Source organism: Mobula hypostoma, chromosome 9 (genome assembly GCF_963921235.1).
Source record: "Mobula hypostoma chromosome 9, sMobHyp1.1, whole genome shotgun sequence".
Taxonomy (NCBI): Eukaryota; Metazoa; Chordata; class Chondrichthyes; order Myliobatiformes; family Myliobatidae; genus Mobula; species Mobula hypostoma.
The window spans coordinates 141174308-141191408 of record NC_086105.1 but is presented as its reverse complement, the minus strand read 5'-3'; the positions used below and the strand labels follow the sequence as shown (position 1 = coordinate 141191408).

Here is a 17101-nt window from a genome sequence, read left to right as displayed (position 1 = left end):
CCCGCCAAGCCCTCACCGGCTCTCAGTGTGCTTCCCTTCACTCATTTCCCTTTAATTTCCACGTCCCCTTCTGCTCTTTGCCCCGATTCTCCAGCCACTCAGCAAAACTAGGGACAATTTACAGCTGCTAATAACCTTACTGGGACGTCCCGGGGATGTGGGACGAGAGGCACGGTAGCGTAGTGATCACCACAACACTTTACAGTACAGGTGATCCGAGTTCAATTCCCGCCACTGCCTGTAAGGAGTTTGTACGTTCTCCCCGTTTCCTCTGGGTGCTTGGGTTTCCTCCCACAGTCCAAAGACGTACCGGTTGGTAGGTTAATTGGTCATTGTAAATTGTCACATGATTAGGCTAGAGTTAAATCTGGGGACTGCTGGGTGGTGCAGCCCGAAGGGCCAGAAGGGCCTAATCTGTGCTGTACCTCAATAAAAAAGAAAGTGGAATATCCGAGGGAAAAGCTGTGGGAGATCCTGCAAACTCCACACGGACAGTGGCGGAGTTCGGCGTCAAGCTGTGAGGCGGAGGTTTTACCTGCTGCTCCATTTTTCTGCAGTCCTCAACATAAACGAGCACATCTCCAGACTGGAGTCTGTTCGCACGCCAGGCTGCTCGAGACTTGGGCATTTATTTAGAGGAGAACCACTGCATCAAATTCTGCGTAGGCAATATCATCACCACCAATAATGTATGAGCAGTCCCAAACCAGAAGCCTCGGATGAACGAGATGCAGAACCTGCTCGAAGATTGTGACACTGCTTACAGATTCGGTAATGTCAAAGCACACAGCGAGGCAGATCGAATCTTGAGAGAGGCACCAATACCACCAAGTATAGACATAAAATACAGATTGACAGGTACTTCCATAATGCCACTGATCCTTGACGTGTTTGGGAAGGGATCCGATCCATCTCAGATTACAAAGAAAAGATTTCCTGCTCTGCTCATGGTGACTCCATGGTGTTGACATGCTTCAAAGCAGCAACTGTCATACCAGTCCCCAAGATGTCAGCAGCAACATACTCTAACGACTACAGACAGGTGGCAATCACTCCCATAGTTGCCAAGTGCTTGGAAAGATTGGTCACGTCGCACGTCAAGGTCGTAATCCCAACCACCTTGGGCCAGTACCAGTTTGCCTACCAAGCGAATAGATCAAATGAAGACGCCATTTCTATTGCCCTTCACATTGCCTTGGAACACCAAGATCAGAAAGACACCTACGTCAGGATGGTTTTTATTAGTTGCAACTCGGCCTTTATCAAAACATACCGCACAAGCTGACTGTTAAGCTCCACAGTTGAGGTCTTGGCACATCAACCTGCAATGAGATCTTGAACTTCCTCTCTAATTGTTCCCAGGTGGTGAAACAAGGCAAATGAGAGAAAGCAGAAAGCATTCTTCTGGGGTGCATCACAACCTGGTATGGAGGTTGTCCTGTCCAAGACTGGAAGAAGCTGCAGAAGATTGTGAACACAGCCCAGCACATCACACAAACCAATCTTCCGTTCTTGGACTCACTTTACACCGCACGCTGTCGGAGCAGTGCTGCCAGGATAATCAAGGACACGACCCACCCAGCCAACACACTTTTCGTCCCTCTCCCCTCCAGGAGAAGGCTCAGGAGCTTGAAGACTCGTATGGCCAGATCTGGGAACAGCTTCTTTCCAACTGTGATAAGACTGCTGAACGGATCCTGACCCGGATCTGGGCCGTACCCTCCAAATATCTGGACCTGCCTCTCGGTTTTTTTGCACTACCTTACTTTCCTTACTTTCCCTTTACTATTTTCTATTTATGATTTATAATTTAATTTAAATTTTTAATATTTACTATCGATTTGTACTCCAGGGAGCACGAAGAGCAGAATCAAATATCGCTGTGATGATTGTATGCTCTAGTATCAATTGTTTGGCAACAATAAAGTATAAAGTAAAGTAAGTACGGATCAACCCGGCCCAGCCCTGAATACTGGTGCTCCACAGGGGCGTGCACTGAATCCGCTTCTAAACTCTCCCTTCACCTATGCCTGTACTCCTGCTCATGCCACAAACTCAGATATCCAACTTGTAGAAGGCACGACTGTGATTGGCCTAATCACAAGCAATAACAAATAGTGAGGAGGAACCACAACTGATCACTCAACATCAAGGAGACAAAATAAATGATAAATAACTTTAGAAAGACAAGAGGTCCCAAGCAATCCCACTATTCATTAGTGGTGAGATAGTGGAAAGGGTTCATGTTTTTGGGGATGAACATCACCAAGGAGCTCCCTTGGTCTATCAACACAACCTTGATAGTAGGGAAAGCAGTGACTATACTACCTGGGGAGCTTAAGGAGAGCTAATCTGCCCCAAAAATTGCTGGCCAACTTTTATTGATGTGTGATAGAGAGCATACTGACATACAGAATGACAGCGTGGTGCTCTAGCTGCAGTAAAACAGATCACACAGCACTCTAATGAGTGATTAGTGTGGCTCAGCACATCTCTGGGACTCAACTACCAGACCTATGGTGCACTCATAACATCATTAGAGAGCCATCCCTTCCTGAACACTCTCTGTCCAGTCTCCTGCCATCTGGTAGGAGATACAGAAACATTTCAGCCACACAGTAAGACCGAAAACAGCTTCTTCCCGAGGGCTGTTGGCCAGCTGAGTAATACTACACCCCAGCTTGCCAAGAGCGTTTGAGCGTTAAGGACTATCGAAGTCACTGTTGCATGTAAGTACAGTAATTTTTTAAAAATTAAGCCGTACCGCATGTATTGTAAATATCTGTTTTGCACAGACTGGAGAACCATTGCAATCTTGTTGCCTTGAGCAACGACAATAAAGTTCTATTGTGTTCGACTCTACAAGGGGCACTGTCACATGAAAGCATCGTCTATCACCAAGGAGCTCCACCACCCGGGCTGTGCCCTCTTCTTGCTGCTGTCATCAGGAAGGAGGTACAGCAGCCTTTGGTCCTACACCACCAGGTTCAGGAACAGTTATTACTCTTTAACAGATATCACTCATGTTCTCAGTATTACTTATTTATTTACTTACTTATTCATTCATTTACTTATCTATTTACTTATTTATTATTTTTAATCGCACAATTTGTCCTTTGCACATTGGCTGTTTGTCTTTGTGTGTAGTTTTTCACTGACTCTATCGCATTTCTTTGTTCTACTGCAAATGCCTGCAAGAAAAGGAATCACAAGGCCGTATATGATGAGACATTCTGTACGCACTTTGAAAATAAATTTGCATTGGACTTTTGAACTCTGCCTTGCTTCTTGACAGCGCACAGAGAAAGGGTCAGTAAGAGAATCCTTTTGTCCACTTTACTGATTATTGATTAAGAAACAGAGCCATCATCTCTGTCTCATCTTTCCATAACTGCAGAGAAAAAGAGACTGTAAATCTCAAGGAAATTTGGTACTAAACATACAGATCCCGTACAGAATGATGGGCTACTTGGCTGATATAACAAAAGGCCTGGTTTTAGCACGGACAATAACTTGCATTCACCTTGATTCGAACCCTCCAGCCGAGGGGCCATTACTCAGCAATCGTAGCCGTTAGAGTAATCACAAATATGGCATCCATCGATTTTAAAAAGGCACTTCAAAAATGTTCTAGCTTGATAAAGCAGGAGAAATTGGAGAGGAAGCTAACCTTATAATGTCGATATGTCCATTCTTAGCGGCCAGGTGAAGTGGGCTGGTACCATTGGGGTCCGTGATATCTCCGGGTTTCGCTTCAAGCAGAGCGGCACACATGTTGCTGCTGAGAAGTAGCTGTACGACCTAAGTGGGACACCCAAAATACTCAGTTACTTCTGAAGCTAAAAGAGTGATTAAACGCAGTGATCAAAAGCAGACAGAATTTACATTTCTACTGTGTATTTAATATCACCAACTCACCAAGGGGGCACCTCCCAAAACTATGACGTCTACCAGCTAGAAAGGCAAAGGTAACAAAGGTCACCCTCCAAGCCACAATGCCACACAGAAAATGCTGGAGGAATCCAGCAGCTCAGGCAGCATCTGTGGAGGGGAATGAGCAGTCAATGCTTTGGCCGAGACCTTTCCTCAGGACTGGAAAGGAAAGGGGATGAAGCCAGAGTAAGGTGGTGAAGGAATGGGGAGAAAGTACAATCTGGCAGGTGGTAGGTGAGACCAGATGCGAGGGAAGGTGGGTGGGTGGGAGAGGGGAGGGAGTTTAAGGTGGGACGTGATAGGTGGAAAAGGTAAAGGGCTGAAGAAGAAGGAATCTGATAGGAGAGGAGAGTGGACCAAGGGAGAGGGCCACCAGAAGGAGATGATAGGCAGGTGAGGGGTAGGAGGGGGAGCCAGAAGGCAGAATAGAAATAAAGAAGGAAGATGGAGGGGGGAAAATTACTGGAAGTTAGAGAAATTAATTTTCATGCCTTCAGGTTCGGGGCTACCCAGACAGCATATGAGGTGTTGCTCCTCTAACATGAGAGTTGCCTCATCAAGGCAGTACAGGAAGCCATGGACCAACATATTGAATTTGAATTGAATTGACTTTATTTCTTACATCCTTCACATACATGAGGAGTAAAAATCTTTACGTTACGTCTCCGTCTAAATGTGCAATGTGCAATCCTAGTAATTTACATTTCTACTAGACAACCCGGTGACCCGATGGGACACCCTTTGGGAGAAAGGTAGTGCAGTCTGATGTGAATGTGCTTTGGAAATTAAAGAAGAAAAACTCAGTTTGTTAAAGAAGAAAGATGTGTAGCAAGACAAATATAGCTCCTCCTTGTTTAGCGAAGGACACTTTTGATGACAGCATTTCTGGTTGATCTGCCACCCTTCAAGAATACTCTAACGTTTTCATTTCTTTTCTCCTGGCTTAAAGCCACAAACAGCTGACCATGCTGGAATACCAGTTTCTCCAAATAAATCAACACATTCTCCATAGTTTGGCCTTGCTCCTTATGTATAGTCATAGCAAAGCATGACTGTATCGGGAACTGGCTCCGCTGAAGAGGGACATCCTCCCCTTCAGATAAATTGAGAGTAATTCTTGGGATCATGAGAAAGTCATTTTTGAACGCACCAATGTTTATCTTTGCTACGATGAGATTGTCGTGCAGTTCTTCCACCACCATTCGCATTGCATTGCAAAGCCTTGGTGGATCCAAGTTCCTCATTGAAATGATGGGAGATCCCCTCTTCAATTCCAGTTTATGTGCTGGCAATCCAGAGAGAAGAGGCAATTGTATTGTCTGATGTTCTTCCTGAACTCATTTGCAATAGGTTCATCATTGCTGTATAAATTATAAATTGAGGAGTTCATTAGGTAGAGGCTGCAAATTGCCTATCCTGACCTTTCCTTTCAAACAGCAGAAATCTGTGGTTTCTCCAGTGAATAGGAAGGCACAACAGTGAGGGCATACCCTGGTCATCGTACCAACATCAGCAGAAATGTTACACCGTGCGAGTCGTGCATTTTGCCTTGCTTTTTCTCTGTTGAGGTATTGTCGTTGAAAGCGGCCATTGTCGTTTTCAGCAACTCTTGCAATAATTACTCATTTCCGCATATTCTCGAGTTGATCTTTCCTTTTCTCCTCTGTCTCTTCCTCTCTCCTCCTCCTCTGCCTGTTTTGGTCATTCTGGAGACGCGCAGCCCTTTCATCCTTCGTCTCTTCATCTCTTCTACCATTTATTCTTTCTCTCTGATCCTGGAGTCGTGTGGCCCTGGCCTGATTGGATTCTTGTTCTCTCCTCCGTCAGTGCCTATTGTTGTCATTTTGGAGACATGCATGCCTGTCCTCCTCTGTCTCGTCTTCTCTCATCTTTTTTGTCCTGACTCTTTGATCCTGGAGTTGTGCGGCCCTGGCCTCATCCGATTCTTGTTCTCTTCCTCTCCTCGCCGCTTCCCGATGATGTTTGGCGTCATTTCTTGACCATAATGTCCCCCTTCTCTTTCCATGCAGCATAATTAGGCTGTCAATATTTTTTTACCCTAATGCTTGATAGAAGATGCAAAGCAGTAACACCAAAGCCTGCAGGATGCTGATTTTTCTTGATGATGTGGTTGGCACTCTCCTAAATGGACGTGATAACCCTGCCCTTTTGCTACGGTTTGTGTCGCTGCTGTGAGCATCGTCAGGCGCTGCTGAGGCTGGCTGTGCGCATGTGTCGTGGTGACGCGCCACGGTTTCTGTGAAAGGTGGAATCGGCTCTGTGAGCATCATGAGGCGTTGTTGAGGCTGGCCGTGTGCATGCATCGTGGCGTCGCGTCATGTCACGTCGCGGTTTCCATGAAAGCTGGAATCGGCTCGGGTTGTGGAAAGTTGGTCCTGTTGACTGACGAGTGAGCAATTTTATACGAATATATAACAGTGAACTTTGCATGCATTCCGTAAGTTAGCTCATTTCAAGTCGATTTAATCAAAAAAAGTGCAGCTGTAATGCACCATTTGGGCTAATTGGAGGTCACAAACAGACAAACAGAGCATGAGAATTTTAGTAGTATATAGGTAATAAATAGAACCGTCAATGTAACATAGGAATATACTCAAATCAGCGTGAGTTAATCGGTCTGATGGCCTGGTGGAAGAAGCTGTCCTGGAGCCTGTTGGTGCTGGCTTTTATGCTGCGGTACCGTTTCCCAGATGGTAGCAGCTGGAATAGATTGTGGTTGGGGTGATTCGGATCCCCAATGATCCTTTGGGCCCTGTCTTTGTTGGAAAGGAAATGGGGAATGGAATTAAAACGGTTGGCCATACACCATCATGAATCGGAAATATATCACCATTTCTTTACTGTCACTGTGTTAATATCGTGAACCTGGTCCCTGATAGCATTGTAGCACATTAGCACCTCAAGGTTTGCAGTGGTTCAAGACATCAGCTCAACACCACCTTCTCAGACTCGTACGGCCAGATTTGGGAACAGCTTCTTTCCAACTGTGATAAGACTGCTGAACGGATCCTGACCTGGATCTAGGCCGTACCCTCCAAATATCCGGACCTGCCTCTCGGTTGTTTTTGCACTACCTTACTTTCCATTTTTCTATATTCTATTTATGATTTATAATTGAAATTTATAATGTTTACTATCGATTTGTAACCCAGGGAGCGGGAAGCGCAGAATCAAATATCGTTGTGATGATTGTATGTTCTAGTATCAATTGTTTGGCGACAATTAAGTTTAAAGTAAAGTAAGATTAGTTTTTAATATCAAAATCATCTTTATTTATTCATAATAAAAATATTTGCAAGAATAAACTGTGCAAAGCCTTTTCATTCTTACATTCATAGTCAGTGCATTAAGTAGTATTTTGTTACATCTCTTAAACCCAATAGGACTGTTGCCACTGATGAAGTCCCATGGTGTGGTACTCTACCACAATAATTGAAGGGCTGCCACACTCAATCTGGCCCCTCCCTGTGGTCCTTGCCCACCAATCCCACACCAGTTACCAGTTACCAGTTAGAGATGCAAAATTGTATGCTGGCTCAGACTGTGAAACCCGCATCCCTTAAATGAATGAAAGGAAAATCTCTTGTCCTAAGCCCCTTCATCGGAAGGGTTACTAAAGGAAGTACAACATCAAGATACAGAAGGAGAAGGCCGGACTTCCGAATCAGAAACTTAGCCAAATGATTAAGGTTTAAGAAGTGTCATGAAGTTGTAACAACAGCAAAGTTCAGGGAGAGAATTCCAGAGCTGGAGACCCAACGAAGAGGTGATAGAAGTTGAGGAATAGAAACAGTAAGGATCAGCTTGTCATCTCCCATTAAATGGAGTGTGAAAACTTGCAGTTGTTCCGCAAAAACACCTAATTTACTTGTGCACAGGGAGAATAGCATGGTCCCTGTCACCAAACTGTTCCGAAATTTGAACAAATAAAGCAACACACATAAAAAATGCTGGTGAACGCAGCAGGCCAGGCAGCATCCCTAGGAAGAGGTGCAGTTGATGTTTCGGGCCGAGACCCTTCGTCTGGACTAACTGAAAGAAGAGCTAGTAAGAGATTTGAAAGTGGGAGGGGGAAGGGGAGATCGAAAATGATAGGAGAAGACAGGAGGGGGAGGGATGGAGCCAAGAGCTGGACGGGTGATAGGCAAAAGGGATATGAGAGGATCATGGGACAGGAGGCCTAGGGAGAAGGAAAAGGGGAGGGGGAAGCCCAGAGGATGGGCAAGGGGTATAGTGAGAGGGACAGAGGGGGAAAAAGTAGAGAGAGAGAAAGAGAGAGAGAGAGAGAGAGAAAGAAATAAATAACGAATGGGGTACGAAGGGGAGGTGGGGCATTAACGGAAGTTAGAGAAGTCAATGTTCATGTCATCAGGTAGGAGACTACCCAGATGGAATATAAGGTGTTGTTCCTCCAACAAACAAATGTCATTTTTATAGAGAAATTGGTCATTTGGTAACCATGTGAATGTTCGAATTCCTTATCACCATTCACACTACAATAATACAGGTGTTAATTGTCAATAGAAACTACGTGCTGGCAACCAGATGTTACTCTGAAGTTAGTAAAGTAATTGTCCCCTAGCTGGAGGGTGCCTTGCATCCTTTGATTACATCCTTATCTTTTTTCTGCATGCCAGATGGCTCCAGCCCCCTGGTGTGTAAAGGAAAGCTATGTTCTTCAAAGACCTTTTTTACCTGGGTAGACGGCACACTATCTGTAAGGTGTCCTTGCCCGGACATCATCTTAACCCTTGCCTTGCTGCATCTTCCACATGCATCTTCCACATTTCAGCACAGGTCTTTGCAGGAGACTTTTCCAGTATAAACTGACCATTGCTATTAACATAGAAATCCTGAACAGTGCTATTGCTCTATTTGAGAATGAAATGCCAAACATCGATTGAGAATAGTGAGCACATTCAGTAATATTAAGGAGATCATCCTGGCGGGTGAAGCATAAAATTGGACAGCAGCAACATGGCTTGCTCCGACTCTGCCTGAACACAATATTTCATAACAATAAGGGTGGAGAGGAGGAGAAATTACTTTTCTCAGAGAGTAGGGAGTGTGTGGAATTCTCTGCCCAGGATGTTGTAGAGGATTAGGGTTAGGAACCCAAATGCCTCATTGAACAGGTTTAAGCCACAGTTAGATAGATTGTTGCATTGCAGGGGAAATCAAGGATTATGGGGAACAGCCAGTTAGGTGGAGCTGAGATCCTCGGCCAGATCAGCTATGATCTTATCGAATGGTGGAGCTGACTCGATGGGCCAAATGGCCAACTCCTGTTCCTGTTTCTTATGTTCTTATGCTCTTAATCAGGTCCTAGAGATTCAATCTGAGATGTCAACAATTCCAACCCCCTTCCCCAATGTACCCTGCTCGATCTGCTGCGTTCCTCCAGCATACTGGTAGTTACTTAGTCAGGTCCTGTTGGGGTCAGATCAGGCGATGGAACATTGATCCTTGGATTGCAAGCCAGAATTGGGTATCCCTATGAAGTTCTCAGATAACTCTTGCAGAACTGCATCAGCAGATGAGCTTGTCAGAAGGGCATTATATCTCTGGTTTCTGGAGGCCGCTTTGCACCTTCTGAGCCACGGGATTGCATTGAGGGCTAGTTTGGAAGATGATCCCACAGGATCTGAGCCCACTATTGGTATCACCTTTGGTATTCTGGTACAGAGCCTGACCTTAGGACGAGGGTGCACAACACTCGAGTAGAAAGCCAGAAACTTTTCCCCAGGGCAGAAATGGCTGATACGAAGAGCTATGGGGGGATGTCAGAGGTAAGTCTTTTACACAGAGTGGTGGGTGCATGGAATGCCCACGATGGGTGGTGGTAGAGGGAGCTACATTAGAGGCATTTAAGAAGGCACATCGACGACAGAAAAATGGAGGGGTACATGGCAGGGAAGGGTTAGATTGGTCTTAGAGAAGGTTAAAAGGAGCTGCCAGTGGAAGTGATGGAAGCAGGTTCAACTTCAGCATTTAAGAGAAATTTGAATATGTACATGGATGGGAGGTGTATGGTCTGGGTGCAGGCTGATCGGACTAGGCAGAATAATGGCTTAGCACAGATGGCCTTTTTCTGTGCTGTGGTACTCTATGACTCTAAAATTACAGCACAGCCTCGTGGGCCAAAGGGCCTCAACTGTGTTGCAATGTTCTACTGTGGTCGATGTTCAATAACCCAAAGACAGTGTAACATGTCACTGCAGCAATGCAAAAGGATCAGCACAAAAGATCTGCTTCGTGAAAATGTAAGGTCTGTATCATAGAAAAGTCAACATATTGTGGGAGTATGTCAAATTTATTATCTCAGTTGGGCACAGCTTATTTTCTTAAACATGGGTCTTCAGAGGATTTAGAGAGTGGAGTCAAAGAGTCATAGAAAAGTACAGCACAGACCATTCAGCCCTTCTAGTCCTTGCTGAGCCATTTAAACTGTCTACTCCCATTGACCTGCACCAAGACCATAAACCCCCAAATACACCTACTATCCGTGTAACCTTCCTAACTTCTCTTAAACGTTCAAATTGAGCTCGCAGCACCACTTCCGCTGGCAGCTCATTGCACACTCTCACAACCCTCAGAGTGAAGAAGTTTCCGCTCATGTTCCCCTTAAACTTTTCACCTTTCACCCTTAACCCATGACCTCCAGTTGTAGCCCCACCCAACCTCAGTGGAAAAAGCCTGCTTGTGTTTACCCCTATCTATATCACTCATAATTTTGTATTCCTCTGTCAAATATCCTCTCAATCTTATATGTTCAAGGAAATAAATTTGTAGCCTATTCTTTCTTTCCATATACTGTAACTTATGTCTTCCAAAACTGTCAACATCCTTGTAAATTTTCTCTGTACTCTTTCAACCTTACTTACATCTTTCCTGTAGGTGAATGACCAAAACTGCACACAATGCTTCAATTTGGGCTCAGTAAGGTCAGAATAGAGAATGTCCTCGGTAATAAAGCGTAAATAGTTCCATAGAAGAAGAAAGCTAAAAACTATGACTACTGCCATCCCGAATTCACTCCTTTTTCATCTCTCCCCAGCCTCAACTTCACAGAGGCAAGGGGTAGCAATCTTGGTGGTTGTGGCTCTTGCAGTCCGTCAGTGTTTCCTGCCATTACTTGGTGAGGCTGGCATGTTCCAGCTTTGGTAGATACGTAGTTAAGTACAGAAATCCAGGAACTTCAGTCAGTGGAACATTCTTTCTAAACTTCAAATTTTTGCACAATATTTTCTCTGCAAGAATCATTACAAGTTTAATAGTATGATAAATCATAATTATTTCCACACAGGCTCTCTAATACTGAAAAATTTGCTTTATATGTGTGGAATATCATTCCCCAAGAAAAAAATACATATGTAAAACCAATTGATTATAAGAATAATGTTTTACAATTTCTTTATATTTCAGTCATTTTAATCTCATGTCTCTCCCGCAATATTTATGGCACTTGTAAGAAGATACTTTTGAAGAGTTAGAATCATTAGTAAAACCAATTGATTATAAGAATGTTTTACAATTTCTTTATATTTTAGTCGTTTTAATCCCATGTTTCTCCCGCAATATTTGTGGCACTTGACAGAAGGTACTTTTGAAGAGTTAGAAACATTAGTGCTTTCTACTAACACACATAGGAAGAGGTACAGTCGACGTTTCAGGCTGAGACCCTTCGTCCTGAAACGTCGACTGTACCTCTTCCTATAGATGCTGCCTGGCCTGCTGCGTTCACCAGCAATTTTTATGTGTGTTGCTTGAAATTCCAGCATCTGCAGAATTCCTCATGTTTGCGTGAGTGCTTTCTACTGCTTGGTTTTCTGTGCGGGTAAGCTCTTCAATCACATAGGCTCAGGGGTTGTGAATCTTTATGAGAGCGGTTGCCCAAATTGACAATAACCTTCTAAAAAATTCTCTTGCATCCCATAGTAATTTTGAGCAGATATTATCATTGATTAAGATAAGATAAGATAAAATAAAACTTCATTTATCCCGAAGGAAATTATTGTTGCAAGGTTGCTCAGTCAGAAATATATAGCTTAAAATACAAAGTGTAAGCATTGAGGTATGACAAAGAAGACAAAATATGCATTAAAAAGTAAGAATGCAAAATACAGATGTGCAATGAAACCATAAATGTATATACTTAAGGAGGAGGAGTTGTAGAGTCTTATAGACACTGGGAGAAAGGATCTCCTGTGGGGTTCAGTGGTACAACTCGGTGGAGTCAGTCTGTTACTAAGGGTGCTCCTCTGATGGTCCAGTATGTCATAGAGGGGGTGAGAGGAATTGTCCATAATGCTCCATATCTTCTACAGCATCCTCCTCTCAGACACAACCACCAGGGAATCCAGTTCCACCCCCAGAACAGAACCAGCCTTCCTGACGAGCTTATCGATCTTCTTGGCATCAGCTACTCTCACCCTGCTGCCCCGGCAGACTACAGCGTAGAATAGAATGCTGGCCACCACTGAGTCATAGAACATCTGCAGCATAGTACTGTAGACGTTGAATGACCAGGACCTCTTCAGGAAGTACAGTCAGCTCTGTCCCTTCTTGAACAGAGTCCCTGTAATTTCAGTCCAGTCCAGTTTATTGTCCAGCTGAGTTCCCAGGTATCTGTAGTTCTGGACGACGTCTACATCCGTTCCCTTGATGGAGATGGGAATGCAGGGTGCTTTCACCTTCCTGAGGTCTTCCACCAACTCCTTTGTCTTAGTGATGTTGAGCTGCAGGTGAGTCAGCCCACACCACCCAACGAAGTTGTCCACCAGTCTTCCGTACTCGGCCTCTTGAGCCTGGCTGATACAGCCCACAACTGCCTAGTCGTCCAAAAACTTCTGCAGGTGGCAGGACTCCGAGTTGTATCTGAAGTCCGAGGTGTAGGCGCTGAACAGGAAAGGGGACAGGACAGTTCTCACATACGGTGGCCATCTGGACAGATAGTCAGTAAACCAGGACTAATGATGACGAATATTTTATATCCGGTTTGTTTGTACTTGGTTGCTTGGAGAGCTATGCACGTAGAAGTCGAAGTCTACTTTTGCTTTCTAATACCGATGTGTACACCAGGTCTGCAAGGACTTCAAAACGTATCATTCAATGTCACATGTTCTTGCAACTGGTTTAGCAGTCAGCAGGCTGGGGTGAGATGTTTCCTGTGGAAACACCTTTCTACTCTCAGGTTGTAATAAAGTAATTCTCTGCCTCATTTGGTAGTGAAGTTAATCATTACGTATCTTTTAATTTTGGGTTAGTTTAAAAGAACTGAGGGATAGTAGTGTATGATATAGGTTCTGCAAAGGTTGTTCCTCTCTTTGAGGATGTTACTGGATGCCACATTACTGGTTCCAGGATGTTTAACAAAGGGAAAATCCATGCCTTATTAATTATTGAAAGTATGGTCTTTGATTTCAATCCTATCAGTTTTCCAATTATTGTGGCTTCAGTCTTAACCAATACCCTGAGCGCTGTTACCAAGTGTTAGATCCAGATGGAAGAATGCATCACATTGATACATGTTAACTTACAGTTTGAAACTTACCCCAACTCTGCCAAATTCGCAGGCCAGGTCTAAGGGCGTCTTTCCAGCGACATCGACTATACACGGGTTCGACTGATGTTGCAACAGCATCTCGGACTAACACAAGAGAAGACAAGACAAGTGCTTAGCTTGGTGCCTCATCATTTCCCCCATTCCTACTGCCATAACTTCAGGAGGAAAACTATCTGTGGGCGATTAGCGAGTTTGGTTGAAGATCTGGTGGCGAGGGAAGAGACACCAAGAAATTCATCCTTAATGTCTAGAAGGGGAATAGCTGGAGAAGTTGCTTCCTGCTGTAGAAAGAAAAGCAGAGGGATTGAGAATGAGTTCCCAGGTGATTCAGGACAGAAAGTAAGGTTGCTAATAGTTGTATTACTAAATCATAGAACAAGTTTGCTTATGACCATGATTATATCAAGCACCAATAGAGCAAGTTCCAGAGTTGAAGTAACGATTCACAGTTAGGTGAGGCAATACTCAGTGCTGTGCAAATGTCTTAGATGCACATATATGGCTGGGCTGCCTAAAAACTTTGCACGTGGTAGAGGGACAGGTGGCAGCGGAGTGCCAGGAGAGGGGGCATCCAGCTCTAAGCTGCCAGGCAAGGCGATTTGATTCCAAACAATTGGTTTATTGGTCACTACAGAATGTCTCTCTGGTGCTTTCCACTCCCTCCCCTCTCCCTTCCCCTTCTCTCAACCATGATTCCCCTCTCCCTCTCCCCTTCGCACTCCAGTCCACAACAAAGAACCATATCAGAATCAGGTTTCTAATAACTCAGCAGTACAGTGCAATACATTAAACTACCACAGTACTGCGCAGATGTCCTAGGCCCCCCAGGTATATACATGTGCCTAAAACCTCTGCACACTGTAGGCTGACTATAATGTATGATGGATTAGCTGGGGGCATCTGAATACTACAGACACTAAAAACCTGAAAAACACTGGGAGATGCAGCAATTCGGACCAAATGTCTTGGAGAGCTGACCTTGTATCTTGATGTTGTGTTACCTTGGACAATATAATTCTGCGTGCCATTGAGATCAGGACTACCAGAAGGTCGAGCAGAACAAACAACTGGTGGTGGAACTCTGTGGGTTGAGCAGCACCTGTGGAAGGTCTCAAACCAAAACGCTACAATTCCTTCACCTCCACAGATGCTACTTGACCTGCTGAGTTCCTACAGCAGGTTGCTTTTTTTTATTGCTCCAGATTCCAGCATCTGCAGTTTATTGCATTTGCCAGAGCCATGGCTGTTGGACTGAACAAGGAGACTCAGAAGACTATTCAATAGATCCCTAGTATGATAAATTGGACTCTTGACCTCACAATTTACCTCGTTATGATCTTGCACCTCATTGTCTACCTACACTGCACATCTATCCGATAGACAGGTAATGTCATCGGATGCCTAACTTACTTCTCCCCAAACAAATCCTTTGCTCCCAGTTGAAAGGAGGTCAGCGAGACCCTGATGGTAATGCTTCAAAGATAACATCAAATTCAACATTACATCGAATAACTGAGAAGACATTGCACCCAGTAGAGGCACCTGGAGGAAATCTGTTCAAGAGGGAGTTGTACTACATGTGCCACAGAGAACAAGTGACAGCCGTGAAAGGAGAGACTGAACAACCCAAAGGCCCAACCACTCACCACAGTCACCGCTCACTCTTGCCCACACCGCAGCAGAATAGGTGGATCCCAAGTCGGCCTCTACAGCCACCTGAGGAGCCAGCAAAAGGCAATCCCTACGGAGATCATCATACTCGACCGGAGTGGACCAGGGAGAAAAGGGGAGGAACACCAGAGGGAGGTGACCGGGGGCTAAGTAGATAAGATGAGAGAGGGAGATAGGAATGAGCAATGGTGAGGGAGAAGGGAGGCGATCAGAGTAGGAATGGATCTGACTAACACAGCAACAGGATGCCAGGTTTGGGCAGTCAAAGGAGAATATTGACGGGGAAAGGCAAAGTAACGGAGGATTGTGGGCAGCGCAGTAGCTTCGCGGTTAGCACAGCGCCAGCTGTAAGATTGGGGTTCAATTCCTGCCATTGCGTATAAGGAATTTGTTCGTCTGCACAGGACTGTGTGCTTACATCAGGTGCTCTGGTTCCCTCCCACAGTGCATCTATTGGGCCGATATGGTAGCATATGTGACGAGAATACACATAAATTAAGGTTTGCTGGCCTGGGCTAGCACCAGTGGCATCAGCAGTTGGTCTGCCACCTGTCCTCAGGGGAGGGAGAGATAAGGAACACAATGAAGCAGCATTTGGAGGTGTTAATGAAGGAGCCATCAGTCTGGGTATTGTCAAGATCGGCTCCCCCTTTGAACCCTGAACTGTTTGAAGTGTGATGGACAGGCGATACCCCAGCAGGGGGATAAAAAGGGACAGGTTCGCTAAGGCAGGACACACACAACACCACGAGGTAACGAGACCCTGGAAGCGGTGCCCCCCCCGCAAGTCGGCGGGAGTCGATTGGAAGGCTGGTTGCGGAACCAAGCCATAGACGCACACGGTGGAAAGGTACGATCAGCGGGAACCCGGTGTGTGTCCACCCTTGCTTGGGTGCCAGGTTCACTGCAGAGGATCGACTGCATCTGGAGGAGGGGTCACAGTCGGTGACCTCAGGTGACATCACAAAGGACTCGCCCGAAAGCTGCTTGTGAGCAATATCGCAGGTCTGTGTGTGGAAGCCGTTTTGAATGATCATTCGTTCTTGTTCTCTCTCTCCTTCCCCCCACATTGTCCATCGCCACGGCAACGATTACTGCGAACTGAACTAAATTGGACTGAACTTTGCGTCACTTTGAAATTGGTCATTTACCCCTAGACAACGATAGAGCTTGATTAATCCTGTTATCTTAATTCTGTGCACATGTGTGTTTATCATTGCTGAACTGTTGCATTTATTATCCTTTCGATTACTGTGTTGCTTGTTTCTTTAATAAAACTTTCTTAGATCTAGTAATCCAGACTCCAACTGAGTGATCCATTTCTGCTGGTTTGGCAACCCAGTTATGGGGTACGTAACACGTAGCAGTTAGCTATTACAGCGCGGGGTGTCAGAGTTCAGAGTTCAATTCTGGTATCCTCTGTAAGTAAGTTTGTACATTCCCTCCTGTTTGTACGTGGGTTTCCTCCCACAGTCCAAAGACATACCGGTTAGTAGGTTAATTGGTCATTGTAAATTGTCCCGTGATTAGAGTAGGGTTAAATCAATGGGTCGCTGGGCCACTCGAAGTGCCCACTTGAAGGACTGGAAGGGCTTGTTCCACGCTGTATCTCCAAATAAATAAGTAAACACTCAGGTAAGCGGTAGCATGCAATGTTGGCATTGGAAATGTGGCAACACTTGCAGGCTGCCTAACACAATCCTCACTGTTTTGATTTGATGCAAATGGCACATTTCACTGCATGTTGAAACACTTCGATGTAGGTGTGACAAATAAGCTTTCATCTTTATCTTGTGCAATATGCATATTTTGGTCCATGCAATATCAGCAGAATTTACAGGTTGTGAACAAGAGGACACATCTGTAGTCATAGGATCATAACACAGCATTAAGATCAGTCCTAACACCCCT

General features: G+C 44.8%; 1 protein-coding gene across 4 annotated transcripts in view; it reads right to left on the bottom strand.

The window, feature by feature from the left end:
• The window catches only part of caskin1 (CASK interacting protein 1), a 740245-nt gene that overhangs the window by 162141 nt on the left and 561003 nt on the right, over positions 1-17101 (bottom strand). For all 4 annotated transcript variants that reach the window (XM_063059322.1, XM_063059323.1, XM_063059324.1 and 1 more), the window contains exons 5-6: positions 13508-13603; positions 3671-3801 (exon numbers count right to left, since the gene is read on the bottom strand). In XM_063059322.1, the coding sequence (XP_062915392.1) occupies positions 3671-3801; positions 13508-13603 (227 nt within the window). The remainder of the gene's footprint in view (positions 1-3670; positions 3802-13507; positions 13604-17101) is intronic.